The 16,356-nt window shown below is 45.6% G+C and overlaps 1 protein-coding gene across 4 annotated transcripts in view; it reads right to left on the bottom strand.

The window, feature by feature from the left end:
• Positions 1 to 16,356, bottom strand: part of cdh24b (cadherin 24, type 2b) — a 104,193-nt gene that overhangs the window by 3,032 nt on the left and 84,805 nt on the right. For 3 of the 4 annotated variants that reach the window (XM_029255205.1, XM_029255204.1, XM_018758196.2), the window contains exons 7-13: positions 10,443 to 10,699; positions 8,310 to 8,446; positions 7,732 to 7,853; positions 6,839 to 6,956; positions 4,921 to 5,229; positions 977 to 1,181; positions 473 to 866 (exon numbers count right to left, since the gene is read on the bottom strand). In XM_029255205.1, coding sequence (XP_029111038.1) covers positions 473 to 866; positions 977 to 1,181; positions 4,921 to 5,229; positions 6,839 to 6,956; positions 7,732 to 7,853; positions 8,310 to 8,446; positions 10,443 to 10,699 — 1,542 coding nt within the window. The remainder of the gene's footprint in view (positions 1 to 472; positions 867 to 976; positions 1,182 to 4,920; positions 5,230 to 6,838; positions 6,957 to 7,731; positions 7,854 to 8,309; positions 8,447 to 10,442; positions 10,700 to 16,356) is intronic. The other variant, XM_029255206.1, reaches the window with a different exon arrangement.

Here is a 16,356-nt window from a genome sequence, read left to right on the forward strand (position 1 = left end):
GAGAGAAGCTGTCATACGGTAGCGGAGAGAGAACAGCGAGGGAGTGGAGAAAGAGAGCATTCACAGGCAAATAAAAAGCAAAGATTCAAGAACAGACAAGAGAGAAATTAGTGATGGGCAGAAATGGAAGGAAGCGGAAAGTGAGAATGAGAGCACAGAGAAATGCGGAAGCAGAGAGATATAGATGGTGGAGACACTAAAGAACGTCGCACACACGGACTGGCCACTAGAACGAGCTCACGGTGCGCTGTGTGGACCAGTTTTGGGGAGTAGGAGACAGCAAAAGGCACAGCATGAACACATCTTAATCGTACTCTCCAACTCTGCGCTGCTTAGCCTTGGTGATCTGCTTAGTTCTGTCAGGCCGCTAAGTAGCGTGAACCTGAGTACCAGCTGCTGGGCGCAAGTGTGCCTGAGTGGAAGTGACAGCCCTGAGAGGTGCGAGGTTCCACGTAGCCGCTGGTCTCCTTACCCAGTCCAAATTCTGGTTCTGGTCCCCAGCGACGGCCATGCCCACCTTCTCCTTCCCGTCAGCGCCAGGGGGAGCCATCCCACCGGCCACCCCCCTTCCCGCAGCAGGGTCTACTGGCCCCATGCAGACAGCACCAGGGTCCAGGGGACCTCCAACGGCTCCCTGGTTTTGTATGACCAGTGAGTGGTCCAGGTGACCGCTGGGGTAGCGATACGCCAGCTCGGCTAGGCCAGGTTCGAACACGCTGTGAGAGTGGCGTAGAGCGGGCAGAGTGTGGCTGCTGTAGCACAGGCGGCCATACAGCGGTGCCGCTGAGCCAGGGTACTGCGGTTCCAGGCCTGCCTTGACCCAGTGGTATCCCCGGGTCTTGTCCTGGCCATGCTGGGCATACCGTCTGTAGACAGAGTGAGTCAGACGTCAAGACCCCGGTGTCGACTATCACATGCTGACCAGCATGCAGTGACAGACAGGACACCGAGCTCAAAGTTCATCCCTCCCACTCACATGTTCCTGCTGTCCAACGTGCGGTATCCCCGGCACGCGCTGTGTGGGGCGCTCTGCAGGGCTGTGATGTCGAAGGCCGCAGTGTCGGCCTCGCCGCCGCCCTCGTCATCATAGGTGATGATGTTCTCCCTCACGTCGTCCTCCTCCAGGGGCGACAGGGAGTCTCTTTTCTGCCTGCGCAGTGAGAGCGACAGAGCGCTGACCGCTGCAACAGGACAAAATGACAGAGAGAGTGACACACTTAGAAACACACACACACACAAAGTGACTCCTAGAACAGAAAGACAAAGGGACAGCAGATGTACGAGTTTTGGAAATGACATTTGATTGCCGTTGTCTGAGTCCGTCGTCCGAAAGATTATGTAGCTATGAGTTGTCTTTCAGATCAAACTATTTTTTTAAGTGATAAAGAAAAATTCTTCACTAGAATCCTCAATATATAAAGAGAAATACACATATAGACCGCAACTGCAAAATACTACAAAGTTATAAAGAATAAAAAAGAAATGATTTAATTATTAAAAAAACTGACAAAGGACTTTGAAAGATTTCAACTGAATTACAAACAGACTGATTTTCCCTTTAATACGGTATTTCAGAATATTAAAATCTTCCAACCCGTAATTTTATCAGAAACCAAAGTGATCATTTTAAGTGGAAACTTGCATTAAGACAAACGTTTGGCCAGAAAAACAGTGTCTGATTGTCCAACATGTGACCCACTGAGGACCAAAACAGAAAAAGAAAGAAAAGAGATAAAAGAGAAATAAAGACAGAAAGAAGGAGGGAGTGAAAGAGAACGAATCCAAACTATAAATGTAACAGAAAAACTCTGGTAAGTTGAAATTATTCTTGCATTATTTCCACTATGGGGGATGCAGTAGTGTAGTGGGTTTGACCAGGTCCTGCTGTCTGATGGGTCTGGCATTCAAGTCCTGCTTGGGGTGCCTTGTGATGAACTGGCATCCTATCCTGGGTGCGTCCCCTCCCCCTCCAGCCTTATGCCCTGTGTTGCTGGGTTCAGCTCCAGTTTGCTGCAACCCAGCTTGGGATCAAGTGGTTTCAGACAATGTGTGTGTGTGTGTATTTCCACCATTTCCCACTGTAACAGGACAAGGTTCTTAGTATACATACATGTTGTGTATTTGTACATAGAGTGCAATATTTTAGAAGAACACACACACACATTTTCAGAACCACTTGTCCCATAGGGGGTCACAGGGAACCGGAGCCTACCCGGCAACACAGGGCGTAAGGCCGGAGGGGGAGGGGACACACCAAGGACAGGACGCCAGTCTGTCGCAAGGCACCCCAAGCGGGACTCGAACCCCAGACCCACTGGAGAGCAGGACCAGGTCCAACCCACTGCACCACTGCACCCCCTGAAGAAGAACACCAGAACAGTTTATGCTGTCCGTCCCTTTCGTGAACTACACGCCAGTAAAAATGATGCTCATTCTCTGCTGGAGGTAAGTTCACGAGACATACCTCAGAAAGATTTCAATCCCAAAGTTATATCATTATTTAAGCGTTAATAAAGGGCACACATTAATACTATTCTTTAAAACTAATAGAAGTGGACCAACAAAGTGTTACCAAATATTTTTATTTCATTTTACTTGACCTACTTGCCCATTTTGGCACAAGTGATACGAACAGGAGAATGTGACGCTCAAACGCAGATTTGTACAGTCTTTTATTTTATGTACAACACTGCAGGGGGTCTTACTGGAACAGTTTTCATGCAGAGCGAAGAGGAAAGCTTGTTTGAGTCCAGTCTGTTTGAGATCACCATAATTTCCTATCATCTGCTGCTTACATTTTTTTTCCTCCTACAAATTTACATATTATTTAGTACGTTTAAATGGAAATTATAATTTTGGCAGTACGCCTGAAAATATTTTTTGTTCGTCTTCAAAAGCAAACAGAACCCTGGCACTGAAAACGGTGAGGGAGACGGGGAGAGAACGGGATTAATTTGCGGGCGCATCTCTAGCGAGGTCCCCAGAAACATGGTGCAAGTGGAAGCATCGCCTGCTCCTGCATCCATCCTGCAAACTGCTCCCCCCCGGGCACTTCAGCACTGACTCACGCTGAAGCTGAACTCTGATAATTTACCGAAAGCTACTGGGACCAGACAGTTCTGGGTCGGGTCAGGAACATTGTATTCCTGCTGGGTCAGACTGGGTCAGGTTGTGTCAGGTTTGCACTGTAATGTGCTTAAGAGACTAAAAGTGCGAAACCAGCATGAAAAATGGAGAACATTTAGATAAAACTTATTTACATTTACAGTTCATCTTGGTACATCCAGACTAACAGGAGGGTGCTGTCATGGAAATGATTGCACTATATCACACACACAATCATACCATACGTACATAAGTTTTTTTTTTAAAAAAACATTTGACATAGCAGAAATATTGTTATTCACACACACACACGCATTTTCAGAACCGCTTGTCCCAGACAGGGTTGCGGGGAACCGGAGCCTACCCGGTAACACAGGGCATAAGGCCGGAGGGGGAAGGGGACACACCCAGGACGGGACGCCAGTCCGCCACAAGGCACCCCAAATGGGATTCGAACCCCAGACCCACTGGAAAGCAGGACTGTGGTCCAACCCACTGCGCCACCACACCCCCCAAATATTGTTATTCCTTAAATAAAATTATTTACTTCAACGTAACATTTACATTTTTGGAGGGCGCAGCAGTGCAGCGGGCTTAGCCGGGTCCTGCTCTCTGGCGGGTCTGGGGTTCGAGTCCTGCTCTGGATGCCCTGTGATGGACTGGCGTCCCGCCCTGGGTGTGTTCCCTCACCCTCCAGCCCTGCACCCTGCGCTGCTAGGCTAAGCTCCAGTTCGCTGCGACCCCGCTCGGGACAAGCGGCTTCAGCCAATGTGTGCGTGTGTGATTTATTCATTTAGCAGATGCTTTTCTCCAAAGAAACATACATCTCATAGAAAATACAATGTGTGCATTACATTAGCAGAAAGAGAAACTTAGATGCAGATGAATATTTCTAAAGCACAGTTAGCTTGTTACTTTCCACCGTATGAGCTATTGTGCATCAGATCACGAGCAGCTGCATAAAGGTTTATCTGAATATTGAGAATTCCTTATCACACACACATTGACTGAAACCGCTTGTCCCGAGTGGGGTCGCAGCAAGCCGGAGCCTAACCCGGCAACACAGGGTTCAGGGCCAAAGGGAGAGGGGCAGCCACCCAGGATGGGACACCAGTCTGTCACCAGGGACCCCCAGCAGGACCCGAACCCCAGACCCACCAGAGAGCAGGACCCGGCCAAACCTGCTACGCCACCATGCCCCCCCATTCCTAATCACATTCCTAATCATTTTTTTCAATATTTCCATTACACAAGTAGCTGCGTAAAGGTTTGGCATGGCATAGTGACTAAATCAGACAGTAAAATACACATGCCTGGTTTAAAAATGGCGTAGAATTTAGGACATTTCCTTACCAAATTTACATTTAGAATAAAATTAATCTTTTTAAATCAAAAGCTTTATGCAAGCAAATCACTGGAAATATAGAAATAAAGTGATTTTTTTAAAAGATATTCTCCACTTTGCACACTTTTCTGAAAATCCTGGAACATCTACATTTAAAAAAAAATTGCGTGATGAAGTGGACTGTGCAAATGTCCAGTCATTCAAAAATCTGGTCACCTGAGCTCCGTGAACTGCATTATGAGATATATATTATTGGCTGTTTTATACATTTATTATACTTCTGGGCCACAAAGTGCAGGGACTGAGGTTTTAGGCACTGAGATGGAAGCGCCCAGTCTTTGGGTCTCAGATGATTTTTGTGGCCTGGAAAACCAAAAGACCTTTGCCTGCACAAGTGGGAAACTCTGTGAACACACAAACACATACACACAAGCCAGAAAGTAAGGCCAAGCGGTGATCTGCCATCCTACCCAGCAGTGTAGCAACACAGGCCAGAATGGCCAGCAGAGCGGCAGTGCTGAGACCCGGGGAAGATAAGGAGGAGGCCATGGGTAGACACACTGTTTCCCGTTCCCACTCGCCCTCTGTGTTTCCCTCCTTCTCACTGGCCTTGGCTCCACCCCTCAGGCAAGGACACACAGACACTGTGACCGTCCCGGTGCTGGTCAAACCAGAGAAACTGTCTTTCAAAATGAGAGGGACCTGCAGCATGACAGCGGTGGAGTGTGAACGAGAGAGGGGCAGGAGTGGGGACAGAAGGACCAAGCTGGCTGTGGGGCCTGAGAGAGAAAGGAGGGGGAAACCGAGAGAGAGAGAGAGAGAGAGAGAGAGAGAGAGAGAGAGAGAGAGAGAGAACTATTATTATCAGTGTCATTATTATTAACTTGTTGCTTAGTTGACATTTTCATCTAAAGCGACAAAGCATATCTGACCCATTTATACAGCTGGGCATTTTTACGGAGCAATTCAGGGTAAGCACCTTGCTCAAGGGTACTAGAGTACGAGCAGGGAGCTGCTATTTTAGTTGAGTGGCTGGCCATAATCAATGTTGTGATTGGCTGAAATTGTAAATGTTATAGGAATTAGGAAGTAGTACATATATATATGTATATGTAAATATAAATATACATATATATATATGTATAGCAGTTAGTTTTGTTATGGAAGAAGCACAGTGTCTGCATGCTTTACAGACACACACTGGGAAGTGAATAAAATAGCAGTTGTGGATGTAAAATGACAGCTTTACCTGAAAAAATACCCATTTTTGAGTAATAAGTGAACTGAATAATAAGCTTGTTGTATAAATAAAGGTTTATGTTTTCATAAACTGCTGTAGTGGTCTTTTAAGATATCTTTAGTCAGGACCCTTTTGCATGAGGAAAAAGTGTATATTGTTTGAGAAAGGAGAGAAAGAGCAAGAGAAAAAGACTGGGTAAAAAGGATTAGTTGAGAATACCCAAAAGGACCTAATAAATCTAAAGTCACTCAAGGCAGTAATGTACTAACTCACTCAAGGTGCAGTTGGGCAAGCCGTAGAAATACAGAAAACAGAACGTTTAAGAGGGGAGCAAAGGGGTGGAAAACAATTTAACAATAATGTTGATCCCTTAGGGCTGACCCTTGCACAGCTAAAATTCAGTCAGGATAGAACTCAGGAGTGCAAAAGCCTGGAGAAAGCCCCTATCGGATCACATTTTCAACTCTATGGCTAGCTCCACAAACAGCTAGGAAGCCTGAGATCACTTCAGGACCACGGACAGCTCCACAAGAGGCCATTTGAGCGCCATGGAGAGTTCCCCTTGAAACAGTTCCACGAGAGGGTGGGGGCACTTCAGCACCACGGAGAGCTCTACAAAGTGCCCACGAAATATGGAGGCACTTCAGTATCAAGCAGAGCTCTGTGCTTTTGATAGACACTGAGATGATCCTGCACCTTAAACTGGAGAGCCCGTGCTTTGTCTGCTCTCCAACAGAAGGACTGCTGAGCTGGCTTCTCGGTGAGCAGCAGTCGAATAAGTTTTGAGAGACTTTTGCTTTTGTTTTGGCAGGAACAGACTGCTCTGCAGGGCGTCCAAGCCTGGAGAAATGCCCAAAGTCTATGGCTGATCTCTGTGGCCTTTACACCCAGCGGGATTCTTTCAAATCCTGTCCGTCTTAAGCTGGCACCAGTCCAAGTCTGCTGCCAATTTATTTTGTCCTGAGGTTATCATTGCCATCCTTTAATACCTTTTGCCAGTTTGGTTATTGCATAGTGGCTGCATTGTAGGCAGTTCTTTTTCATCACCTCACAATCCCCCCCATGAATTTGCAGAAAAATGGAATGCAAGGAGAATGATAAAACGGATGGGCATGCACACGGAGAGCTGATAGACAGATTGTGCATACCCCCGCTTTCCCGGACAGAGAAGTTGGAAGCCGCACTGGATTCAGGAGGAATGCTAAAGTGAACAGCAGTGTCATTTCCTCCTTTGTCTTTATCGATCGCCCGCAACACTTGAACCACCTGAGAGTATGAGTGGGGAAAAAAGTGAGAAAGTCAGGTTGATGGGGGCAAACTCACTTTAAAGCTTAATAAACCATTCTGCAAAAAACTGAAATAAAGCAGAAATAATATCTACACTGCACTGAACTGAGAGTGAATTCAGTACAACTGCAGCAAGCATGCTCAGTGGTATGGTGTGCAGTTTATAGGTCCCCAGAAACTACACCCTCAGGGACAAACACCCATTACTAGTACATACTGAAGGAAATGGGCACTCCCACTGGCTGATAGTACAAGCAACTCCAAAATAACACCATGCAGTACTCCTTTCAACTTATAATAGAAAACACATAAAACAAATATTGTACCTATAGCCCTAAAATGTACACTTGACACAGCACAAAAAAAATTGTGATAGCCAACATAGAGATTCATAAGAAAAACAACCTACAATATGAAAATGTATTGAACACACACACACACACAGGCAATCACAAAGTGAAATAAAGCACCTAGATGGAATGATGCAGTTCAAATAACCATAAAAGGATAGTAAGACTGAGACACTGAAGTGACACAACAAAAACATAGACACAAAAGGTGTAGGTGAAGGAACCACACTTCAAACACAGCCATAGGTGGAGAGGGAATAACAGTTGAAAGGGCAAAGAAAAACAGCAATACAGGAATGTAGTTTTTAAATAACAGACGCAGGCAGGGAACGCAGACACACACACACACACACACACACACACACGCAGAAGGACAGGGACACAAACAGCATGACTTTGCTGACCTGCCCCACGGCGGCAGAGTCACACAGTGCCGTAGTGTACTGCCTGTCCAGCTCAGGGGCGTTGTCATTTACGTCCAAGGTCTCTATGGCAACCACCACCCTGGACACCTGGGTGGGACTGTCTGAGTGGAGTGACAAGAGCTGTGTCACAGCGCATCCCCAGAACACAACTGTCATGCTCAGACCTCTCACAAAAGGCATCACTTTGCGTTAATCTGTTTAGTCGACATGAGCCAATGATAAATGGCTGGAGTTTAATATTTGTATAAGCACTTGATATGAAGGACCTTGCCAATAGGCACAACAAAGAGGCTGCAACCAACAACCTTTGAATTAATCCGTTTTCAATACTGTTGACAATAGCTAGAGGGTAATCAAAACAATCCCACTTTTATTAACACTACAGCTCTGCTATTTGAATTGGCGAAACTTCCAGCAACACAATATCAGAGCTAATGCTGTCTCCTCTCAGCAAAGTCCCACCACTTAGAAGGGTAGCACAGCAGCAATAATGACTTTCACTCCTTGAAAGAAAAGCCTGACGAGGCAATGGAGCAAACACCGATGCTGCAGCTGACCTCGCTGTGTGGCAATGATGGTGATGTTGTGCCACTGCTCACGCTCGCGGTCCAGCTCCATCGCCGTGGTGATAAGCCCACTGTCAGGAGCGATCCGAAACAGGGCCTCAGGATCTGACTGGGGGTCAATGGAGAACCTAAAATTCAGGTGAAGCATACGAGTATAATTATGATGATGATGTAATAATAATAATAATAATAACAATAATAATAGTAGTACAAGCATTCTTCACTTAACAAGAATAATAAATTCTTGAAGATAGGCTCATAAAGGGAATCACATAAAAAGAGCTTTTCATTACCATTAATTTACATGGGAAAAATAAATAATGCAATGCTGAGCCACAAAAGGTTCACCTATTTTTTAACCAAATATACAGAATTCCTGCTTTATTATTTAAATATGCAACAAATGAAACTGAAAAAAAGTCCAAAATATCATGAGTGCTTTACATGTCTTTAATTCCAGGCTTAACATCACATTGTCTGAAACCGCTTGTCCCATGCAGAGTCACAGGGAGCCAAAGCCTAACCCAGCAACACAGGGCATGAGGCTGGAGGGGGAGAGCACACATCCAGGATAGGACACCAGTCCATCACAAGGCACGCCAAGCGGGACTCAAACCCCAGACTCAGCAGAGAACAGGACCCGGGCAAACCCACTGCACCCCTCTAAGCTTCACCTCCACATGTTCAAAGCATCTGTGTTGCCCTCCAATGGACTGTTTTCTCATCCAGGATGTACCTCTCTTTGTGCATTCTGCAATACACTTTACACCAGTGCATTGGATAATGATGGATTCATTCTGTTGCTCCTTTATTGCTGCAGTTTTTTTAAATGCTGGTATTTGCTGTAAATGGCTATTGACTTGTAACCCATATATCTTTATTTATTCTTTAAATTGCTTTATGAAGCTGCATTTAATAGTGCTATATACAACAATAAAAATATTTATTAGAACAGCACCTAACCAGCCAATTCTTGTAATTACATGCAGCTCTAGTAAGCCCTCTCTGTTAAGCTATTAATTGTAAAATGCCATTTTTGATAAATGAACAGTAAATCAAATCAAAGTCATTCATAATAATATTGCCTTTCAAGAGAATTCTATACATTTTATCACTTTGACTTTTTATGCAGTGCTTTCCTTTGCTTTGTCATATTTTGGCCCTTGCGAATGTTTTAATTTAGCACACATTATTATTATAGATGGTAAATTGTTGCAAGATTTTTGTGAGGTGCTTGTAAGCTGGCATGGTTATCTGACAACTGGCATGTGCGGGAGAGATGACGCCCCACAGCAGAGGGGTTCTTTTTACCATGCTCAATGTCACCATTGCACATATTTTAAACCAAATTTTCTGTTCTCATCAGGTATCTCTTGGAATTGTGTTAATAATAACAGTAACTGCCAATTTATAGTTATTTATATTTTACTAAACCTATTTAGTATGTGGCATATAACACATACTTTTTCTGACACAAGACCAGCAGCTTAATCACTAAGCCACCCACTGTTCCATAAATATTACTAACCCCTAGTATTTCATGTTAGGTTTGCTAGTAATATGCTTTACAGTTTGCTATATTTTCATCATTTGTGCTGACACCTGTCATGTTTCTCACCCCTTTGGTTACACATAATGATTATGATTCAGCATAGTAATTTTAACAGATCCGTTAACTTGTTCGACAAAAACTAGAGATGATTTTTACATAAACCAATGGCTCAACCATCTTTTTTTAACATGGTAGGTTATGGATAAAAATATGGAACAGGAGAAGATAAAACTGTGAAACATGGAAAGTATTAGAGAAAACATGTAGAAGGCAGGAAGGGAAGATAAAGTAAAGAAGAAGAGGGAATATGTAGTTTTGCTTTAGGGAAAAAAAGAAAACTCTCTGGGATATCAGAGAACTCCATTCCAGGTGCACAAAAAAACGAGCACAACTTGCACGGGCAGAAGGGATTACATCAGCCTGTCAACACATGAGGCATTTGTGAAAGTCTGGAGCAAGTAGTGCATATTACTTATTTTTGTCTGCTACATGAATGATTTGTCAGAAACAGCAAATTTCTCCCCAAATATGCCTTTAAGAGCACCACAAGGATTGCTGGAAAAGAGCGACACCTGATATTGCTGCTGAGCCCAGTGTCAGGGTCCACGGCGCTGACCCTTCCCACGGTGCAGGATGAGGGGCAGTTCTCTGACACGTCCAGCCGGTATCGAGCCCGAGAGAAGCGGGGAGGCTCATCTGCATCTAGGACCGCGACTCGCACTGATGCTCGGTCCTTGAAGGGCCCGCGCCGCAAGAACCGCGGGTCCACCGTGGGGTTCAGCACCTCCACAGAGAAGGAGTAGGAGCTGCGGCTCTCGTAGTCGACCGCCTGCAGGGAGAAGGGCGCTGTATCTCAGCACTGAACACTACTGTACTCTCTGCTACCTAGAATTGTACACTTGTAGACTTTGGAACATTAGGTCACTCTACAAAGGGTACAATAAAAACTAAATCATTAGGTCTTTGAGCCCCAAACTTGAAACCTATTTATGACCAAACCCCATTAAAACGGACACCATAACTTAAAAATAGTTAACATTAGTAACCATTACACAACACAACAAGGCAGCTTCCGTTTATTAATTACTCAAATGCTGTATGTGTGTGTGTGTGTGTGTGCCTGTGCCTGTCTGCCTGTGCTCATTGAGCTCTTGGTGTCTATTCAGTACTGTACACTAACATACTCACAAAACATGCTTTTCAATGTTTTTTGTAGTTTTATTACACATAACAGAACAGTTAAGAAAGAAAGACAGACACACACACATCGCTCATCCCAAGCAGGGTTGCAGCAAGCCAGAGCCAAACCCGGCAACACAGGGCATAAGGCTGGAGGGGGAGGGGACACACCCAGGACAGGACACCAGTCTGTCGCAAGGCACCCCAAGCGGGACTCAAACCCCAGACCCACCAGAGAGTGGGACCCAGCCAAGCCCGCTGCAAACCTCCCTATTAGAAAAAAGGAATCAATGAAAACATTGCAAACGAACAGGCACTCAAACACGCTATCATTGTTTGCCATGATCACCAATTGCTGTCAATGATGCCATCAAGTCAAACCTGACCCATAACAATCACCTGCATGGTTTTCATGGCAGGGGAGGAACAGAAGTGGGTTGCCAGTGCCTTCTTCTGTATGTTGGGAGAGGTACACAAAGGGAGAAACACAGAACTGATGCACACCCCAAGCAGGTCCCAAACCCCATACCCACCAAACAGCAAGGTACTGGTCAAATCCATCGCAACACCACATTCCCCGATCACTGACTAGGGGTCATTATTACCGAGATTACAACAACCAGCAACTTTGACAGTAGCAAACAAGCTCTACAAAAAACATTGTGTACACTACCTTAGGTGTTCTTACAGGGATTGTACTGCAAATATAATTACACAGTGTCTGTTCCATCTATTAACTGTATACAATAGAACATATATCTAGACTCCATATGCTTAGCAACACAGCTTGATGATAAAGAGAGGACGAGAGGGCATAACAACACCGTAACTGCCCAATCTCGACAGAAGAACGAAAAGAAAAACTTACATTTAAAACATCTGAAGTAAGACTCAAAAATAGCACGCCTGACTTGCAGAGGAGCTTAAGTTATTCATCTCTGTATAAGCTTGGCTTCATTTTTCCCTGACTACTGGAATTTGGGTATTATTTTCCTAATCTATAAAAGTGAAGATAAGAAAGAGCCAAGAAGCAGCCAAGGTGTGTGTGAGCAGCAGAGCCGGGGGAAAGAGCTCTGCTTCGCCATGAAGGCCAGAACACAGGCTTTCCCCAACCAGCGCAATGTCATCCGTAAAAGGCAAACTGGCTTTCGCCCAAATCATTACACAAACGATTATATTTACACCATGCACACCCTGGTGAGCAAACATGGCCACCAAACAAATAAAGGAGAAATGAATGCACGCTTTATTGATTTAAAAAAGCTATTGACTCCATCTGGCCAGAAGGGTTATATAATCCTTCAAAGCGGTGTGGAGAACAAAGCGTACGACATAATTAAACATTTGAACACAGAAGACAAATGTGCTATTATAACCGGCAACAACAGGAGCAAATACTTTAAACAAGGTTTGCTGCGAGAAGGTTAACGGGGTCAGTTCATCGTCTCTTTTAACAGGATCTGGAACCGCGTGTAGTTTCCGGCCTTTCGATGCACGGCTGTTTAAACTCATAATCAGACTTCTGCGTTGTGCAGATAGGGCACATCTGCATGACGCACGTGGGGACGGAAAGGAGCCAGTAGGGGCTCTGCTGTCACACTGTTGATCAAGACACTTAAGTGGAATCACAGCCTCACCCACAGCGAACCTGCGCTGCTCTGACAGCAGGCACCTCAGGTACCTCGGCAAGGCTGCGAATGCACTGAGAGTTCAGCGCTGCCTGCAATCCAAAGAAGAACGAATGAAAAACTCTGACGGTATTATCCCACAAAATGCGCTATAGGGGAAAGAAATCGCGTTTCAGCTCGGCACACTGAACTATACAAAATTGGACACGCATTCGGCAGACGCTGCACATGCAAAATTGCACAAAAGGCATCCTGAAAGGGAGCAACAATAACTGCACGTAATGCATGTAGCGTAGAATTATGGGGGCTCCCGCCGGTAATAAACCGTTAGGAAAAAGCACTAAAACTGGATGCATTTAAAATCAGGTTTCCAAGACACCCTACAATTTAAGGCGGATGAAAGCCAAGAGCAGAAACCCAGATGGGCTTAGAGTTCTCTAACCAAATGAACCGCGGTAACGCTCGCCAGGTTCTCGCTGCTGTAGTCCGGCTGTCAGAGGGTAAATGAAAGCAAACCAGGTTAGGAAACTCGATGGGAGCTCCTCTCCGCAACGCTGGGATCCTGGGAGGGCAGCAGGGCGGAGCAACGCAGCGCAGTGGAGTGGAGCAGAGCTCTGCCATGACCGCACATAGCAACAGGGTCCCATCACTTGCACAGGGACAGCAACAGGAAGGATGAAGGCCCCTCCAAAGACTAGGGCTCGCGCAGACTGTCAACCGTTCTTCATCCCAAGAACGAGGCATTTAAGAAATTCTTCAACTGTGAGAATTTCAAGTGTTTCTGTGATTATGATCGTCAAAGTGCTCCTGGGGAGGTTTAAATGGCTTCTCTTGCCTACTTCCCTCCTCCTCGTTTCTTTGTGTTTACTGTAGAGGTGGGATAAACAGATGGTCCATGAATGAAGGGGCTGAAATGTCTCCTGCAGGTTGAATGAATCCATTCTGAATGTGGACAGAACAGAGAGAATGTGCTCTGGGCCACTTTCACGACATCCATAAATACATACACGTTCTATAGCCTTTCATGTTGAGTGATTATCACTGTCATTACTGTTCTTCTGTCGCTGCGATGCAGTTCATTCGCACGACACCGGACCCCAGACACTGGAAGTCCAGTATGTGGCTATTTATTTTTAAAATGTACTTTCCCTTATTCTAAAAAAAAGGACAGCAAAAACGGCAAAATGGAACATGCATTGCTAAAAAAGAGTTAATTTCGATATTTTAAGTGATTTATTTGCATAAACATTTAATAATAAAACATCACCAATGCAGATTTGGTGAGGAAGTGTCATGAACACTACACAGTAAAATGTTGAGGGAACACTGAGTGAAAAAATGCTTATTTCATTGTTCTATTTTCTCATATGATGCTGTGTTTTGGTAAAATAAAACATTTATGTAGAAGAAGATTACTAACAGTAGAGGCAGCTGTAGTGAGAGTGGTTAGAGCTGATGCCCTTAGTTCTAAAGGTCACAGGTTTGAATCCTACATCCAGCTGCAGTACCCTTGAGCAAGGTACTTACTCTAAATTGCTCCAGTAAAATTACCCAGATGTATAAATGGGTAACCTGCTGTAAGCTGTTTTGGAGAAAAGCATTAGATAAAAATCAAAATTATTTAAAAAATATTACTTGTATGACATATTGGAATAGCCAATCAATTGCAAGACTGGACCCCATTCCCCAATTTATTTGGTAATGTGAAGACTAACTGTATCACAATCATTATTTTTGGTGGCTTTCATACTCTTGCTGCTGAAGACACTCATCCCAAGCAGGGTTGCGACGAACCGGAGCCTAATCCGGCAACACAGGGCGTAAGGCTGGGGGGGGGCCACACACACCCAGGACGGGACGCCAGTCCGTCGCAAGGCACCCCAAGCAGGACTTGAACCCCAGACCCACTAGAGAGCAGGACTCGGTCGAACCCGCTGCAGCACCGCGTCCCCCCTTCATACTCTTATTATTGAATTTTTCAAACTACTTTGCATGAAAATGGACTTTTCCAGTAAGCTGTCACAGAATGTGAAGTTAGGAAGAGCAAAGGGTGGTGAAAAAGACACACAAGGCAGGAGGGAGATGGACGGAGAGAGAGACACACAGAGCACATGGGGCAGGAGGGAGATGGACGGGGAGGGAGAGGCAGGCGGACAGAGAGAAAGAGGCTGAAAAGCTCCGTCTAACAGGATCCCATTAGAGGCAGAGGGAGACAATCTGTCAGAGGAGGAGAAATGTCACTTACACTGCAGGCACACACTCATCACCCCCTTCCTCCCCCCTTCGTTCACTCGCTCGCTCCCTCACCCTTGCTCACGCCAGTGCCCGCGCCCAGGGCTCCGCCAGGCGGGTAGCCGCCCTTCATTCGCGCCCCCTGCTGGACTACGGTTTTCACAGCCAACGTGACCGAGCATCCTGCCTGGCTGCTCGTTCGCTGCGTTCATGTCCCAGCGTCCCCCTCTATGAGTCACCTGTCAGTAGGAAGCACGGGATGTACCAATGTCCGCCGCATGACTGTATCACAACAGTCACATTCAAACCATAATAACCACTCCTCAGTCAAAACACAAGCTTACACACAGATTGTTTGAAGCTGCTTGTCCTGAATGGGGGTGCGGCAAACCGGAGCCTAACCGAGCAACACAGGGCGCAGGGACACACCCAGGACGGGACGCCAGTCCGTCGCAAGGCACCCCAAGCGGGACTTGAACCCCAGACCCACCGGAGAGCAGGACACAACTGAGCCCGCTGCCAAACACAATCTGCATGCATGATATTGCACAGCTCCACACTTATCTTCTCTCCTCCATGTCAAAACAGAGAATGTACAATACACTCCGAGACGAGAGTGTTTTTGAGTGTTGCCAAAAGCACTGAGTGCTCACTAATGACTAATAAGGCTGTTAAAAAAAAAAAGAGTGCACCGCTATATGAGCCAGACACCCTAAAGTCTGACACTGACACACAGTGAACCGCTAATCAAATCATAGTTTTACAGGGCATGAAATACACTGTCCAAAGTGAATGGAAAAACATGGAAACGCCAAGAAACACGAAAACCATAGAAAAGAAGCAAGCGAGTGAGTGAGTGTGTGAGCTCAGCAAAAGGCAGTGTACCGAAGGTCCTGGGAAACAGTGGAAAACGCACAGCACTTTACACTCTGCCTCTGTCCTCTCCATTCCGCTCCTCTCCTGTCCATCCTCCTCCTTGACCCTGTCTGCTCCCTTCCTTCACACCGCAGGAGGGCAGCGAACAGCCCCGTCTCTCGGGATTTGGCATGAATGGAGCCTCGTGCTCTGGTGAACTCCAGCCTTCCCCCAGGAATGCTGGGTGCCTGGCTAATTTGGACAGGTCGAGAGCACATCTCCGTGGGCAGGTTTCATTGAAAATGAACCGCTTCTGCTCAATCAGTCAAATGCGACCAGACTGTTCTGCCCAAAAATGCACAATCTCTGCCCAACCCGTTTATTTCTTATACTTTGTCTTCCTCCTGTTTCCTCAGCCTGGGGGATTTTGTTTTCCTCTCCTCGGTTCCCGCGTCCAAATTCAGTATAATAAATTAGTAACTGCCTCTACATTCCCCCAACTGTGCAAACTGTGCTCTGACACTCGGTACTAACCATTACTTAGAACACCACATCTTGAACTGTTAAATACTCGTCGATTTCTGTTCCAGGT

This window comes from Scleropages formosus, chromosome 1, assembly GCF_900964775.1.
Source record: "Scleropages formosus chromosome 1, fSclFor1.1, whole genome shotgun sequence".
Lineage (NCBI taxonomy): Eukaryota > Metazoa > Chordata > Actinopteri > Osteoglossiformes > Osteoglossidae > Scleropages > Scleropages formosus.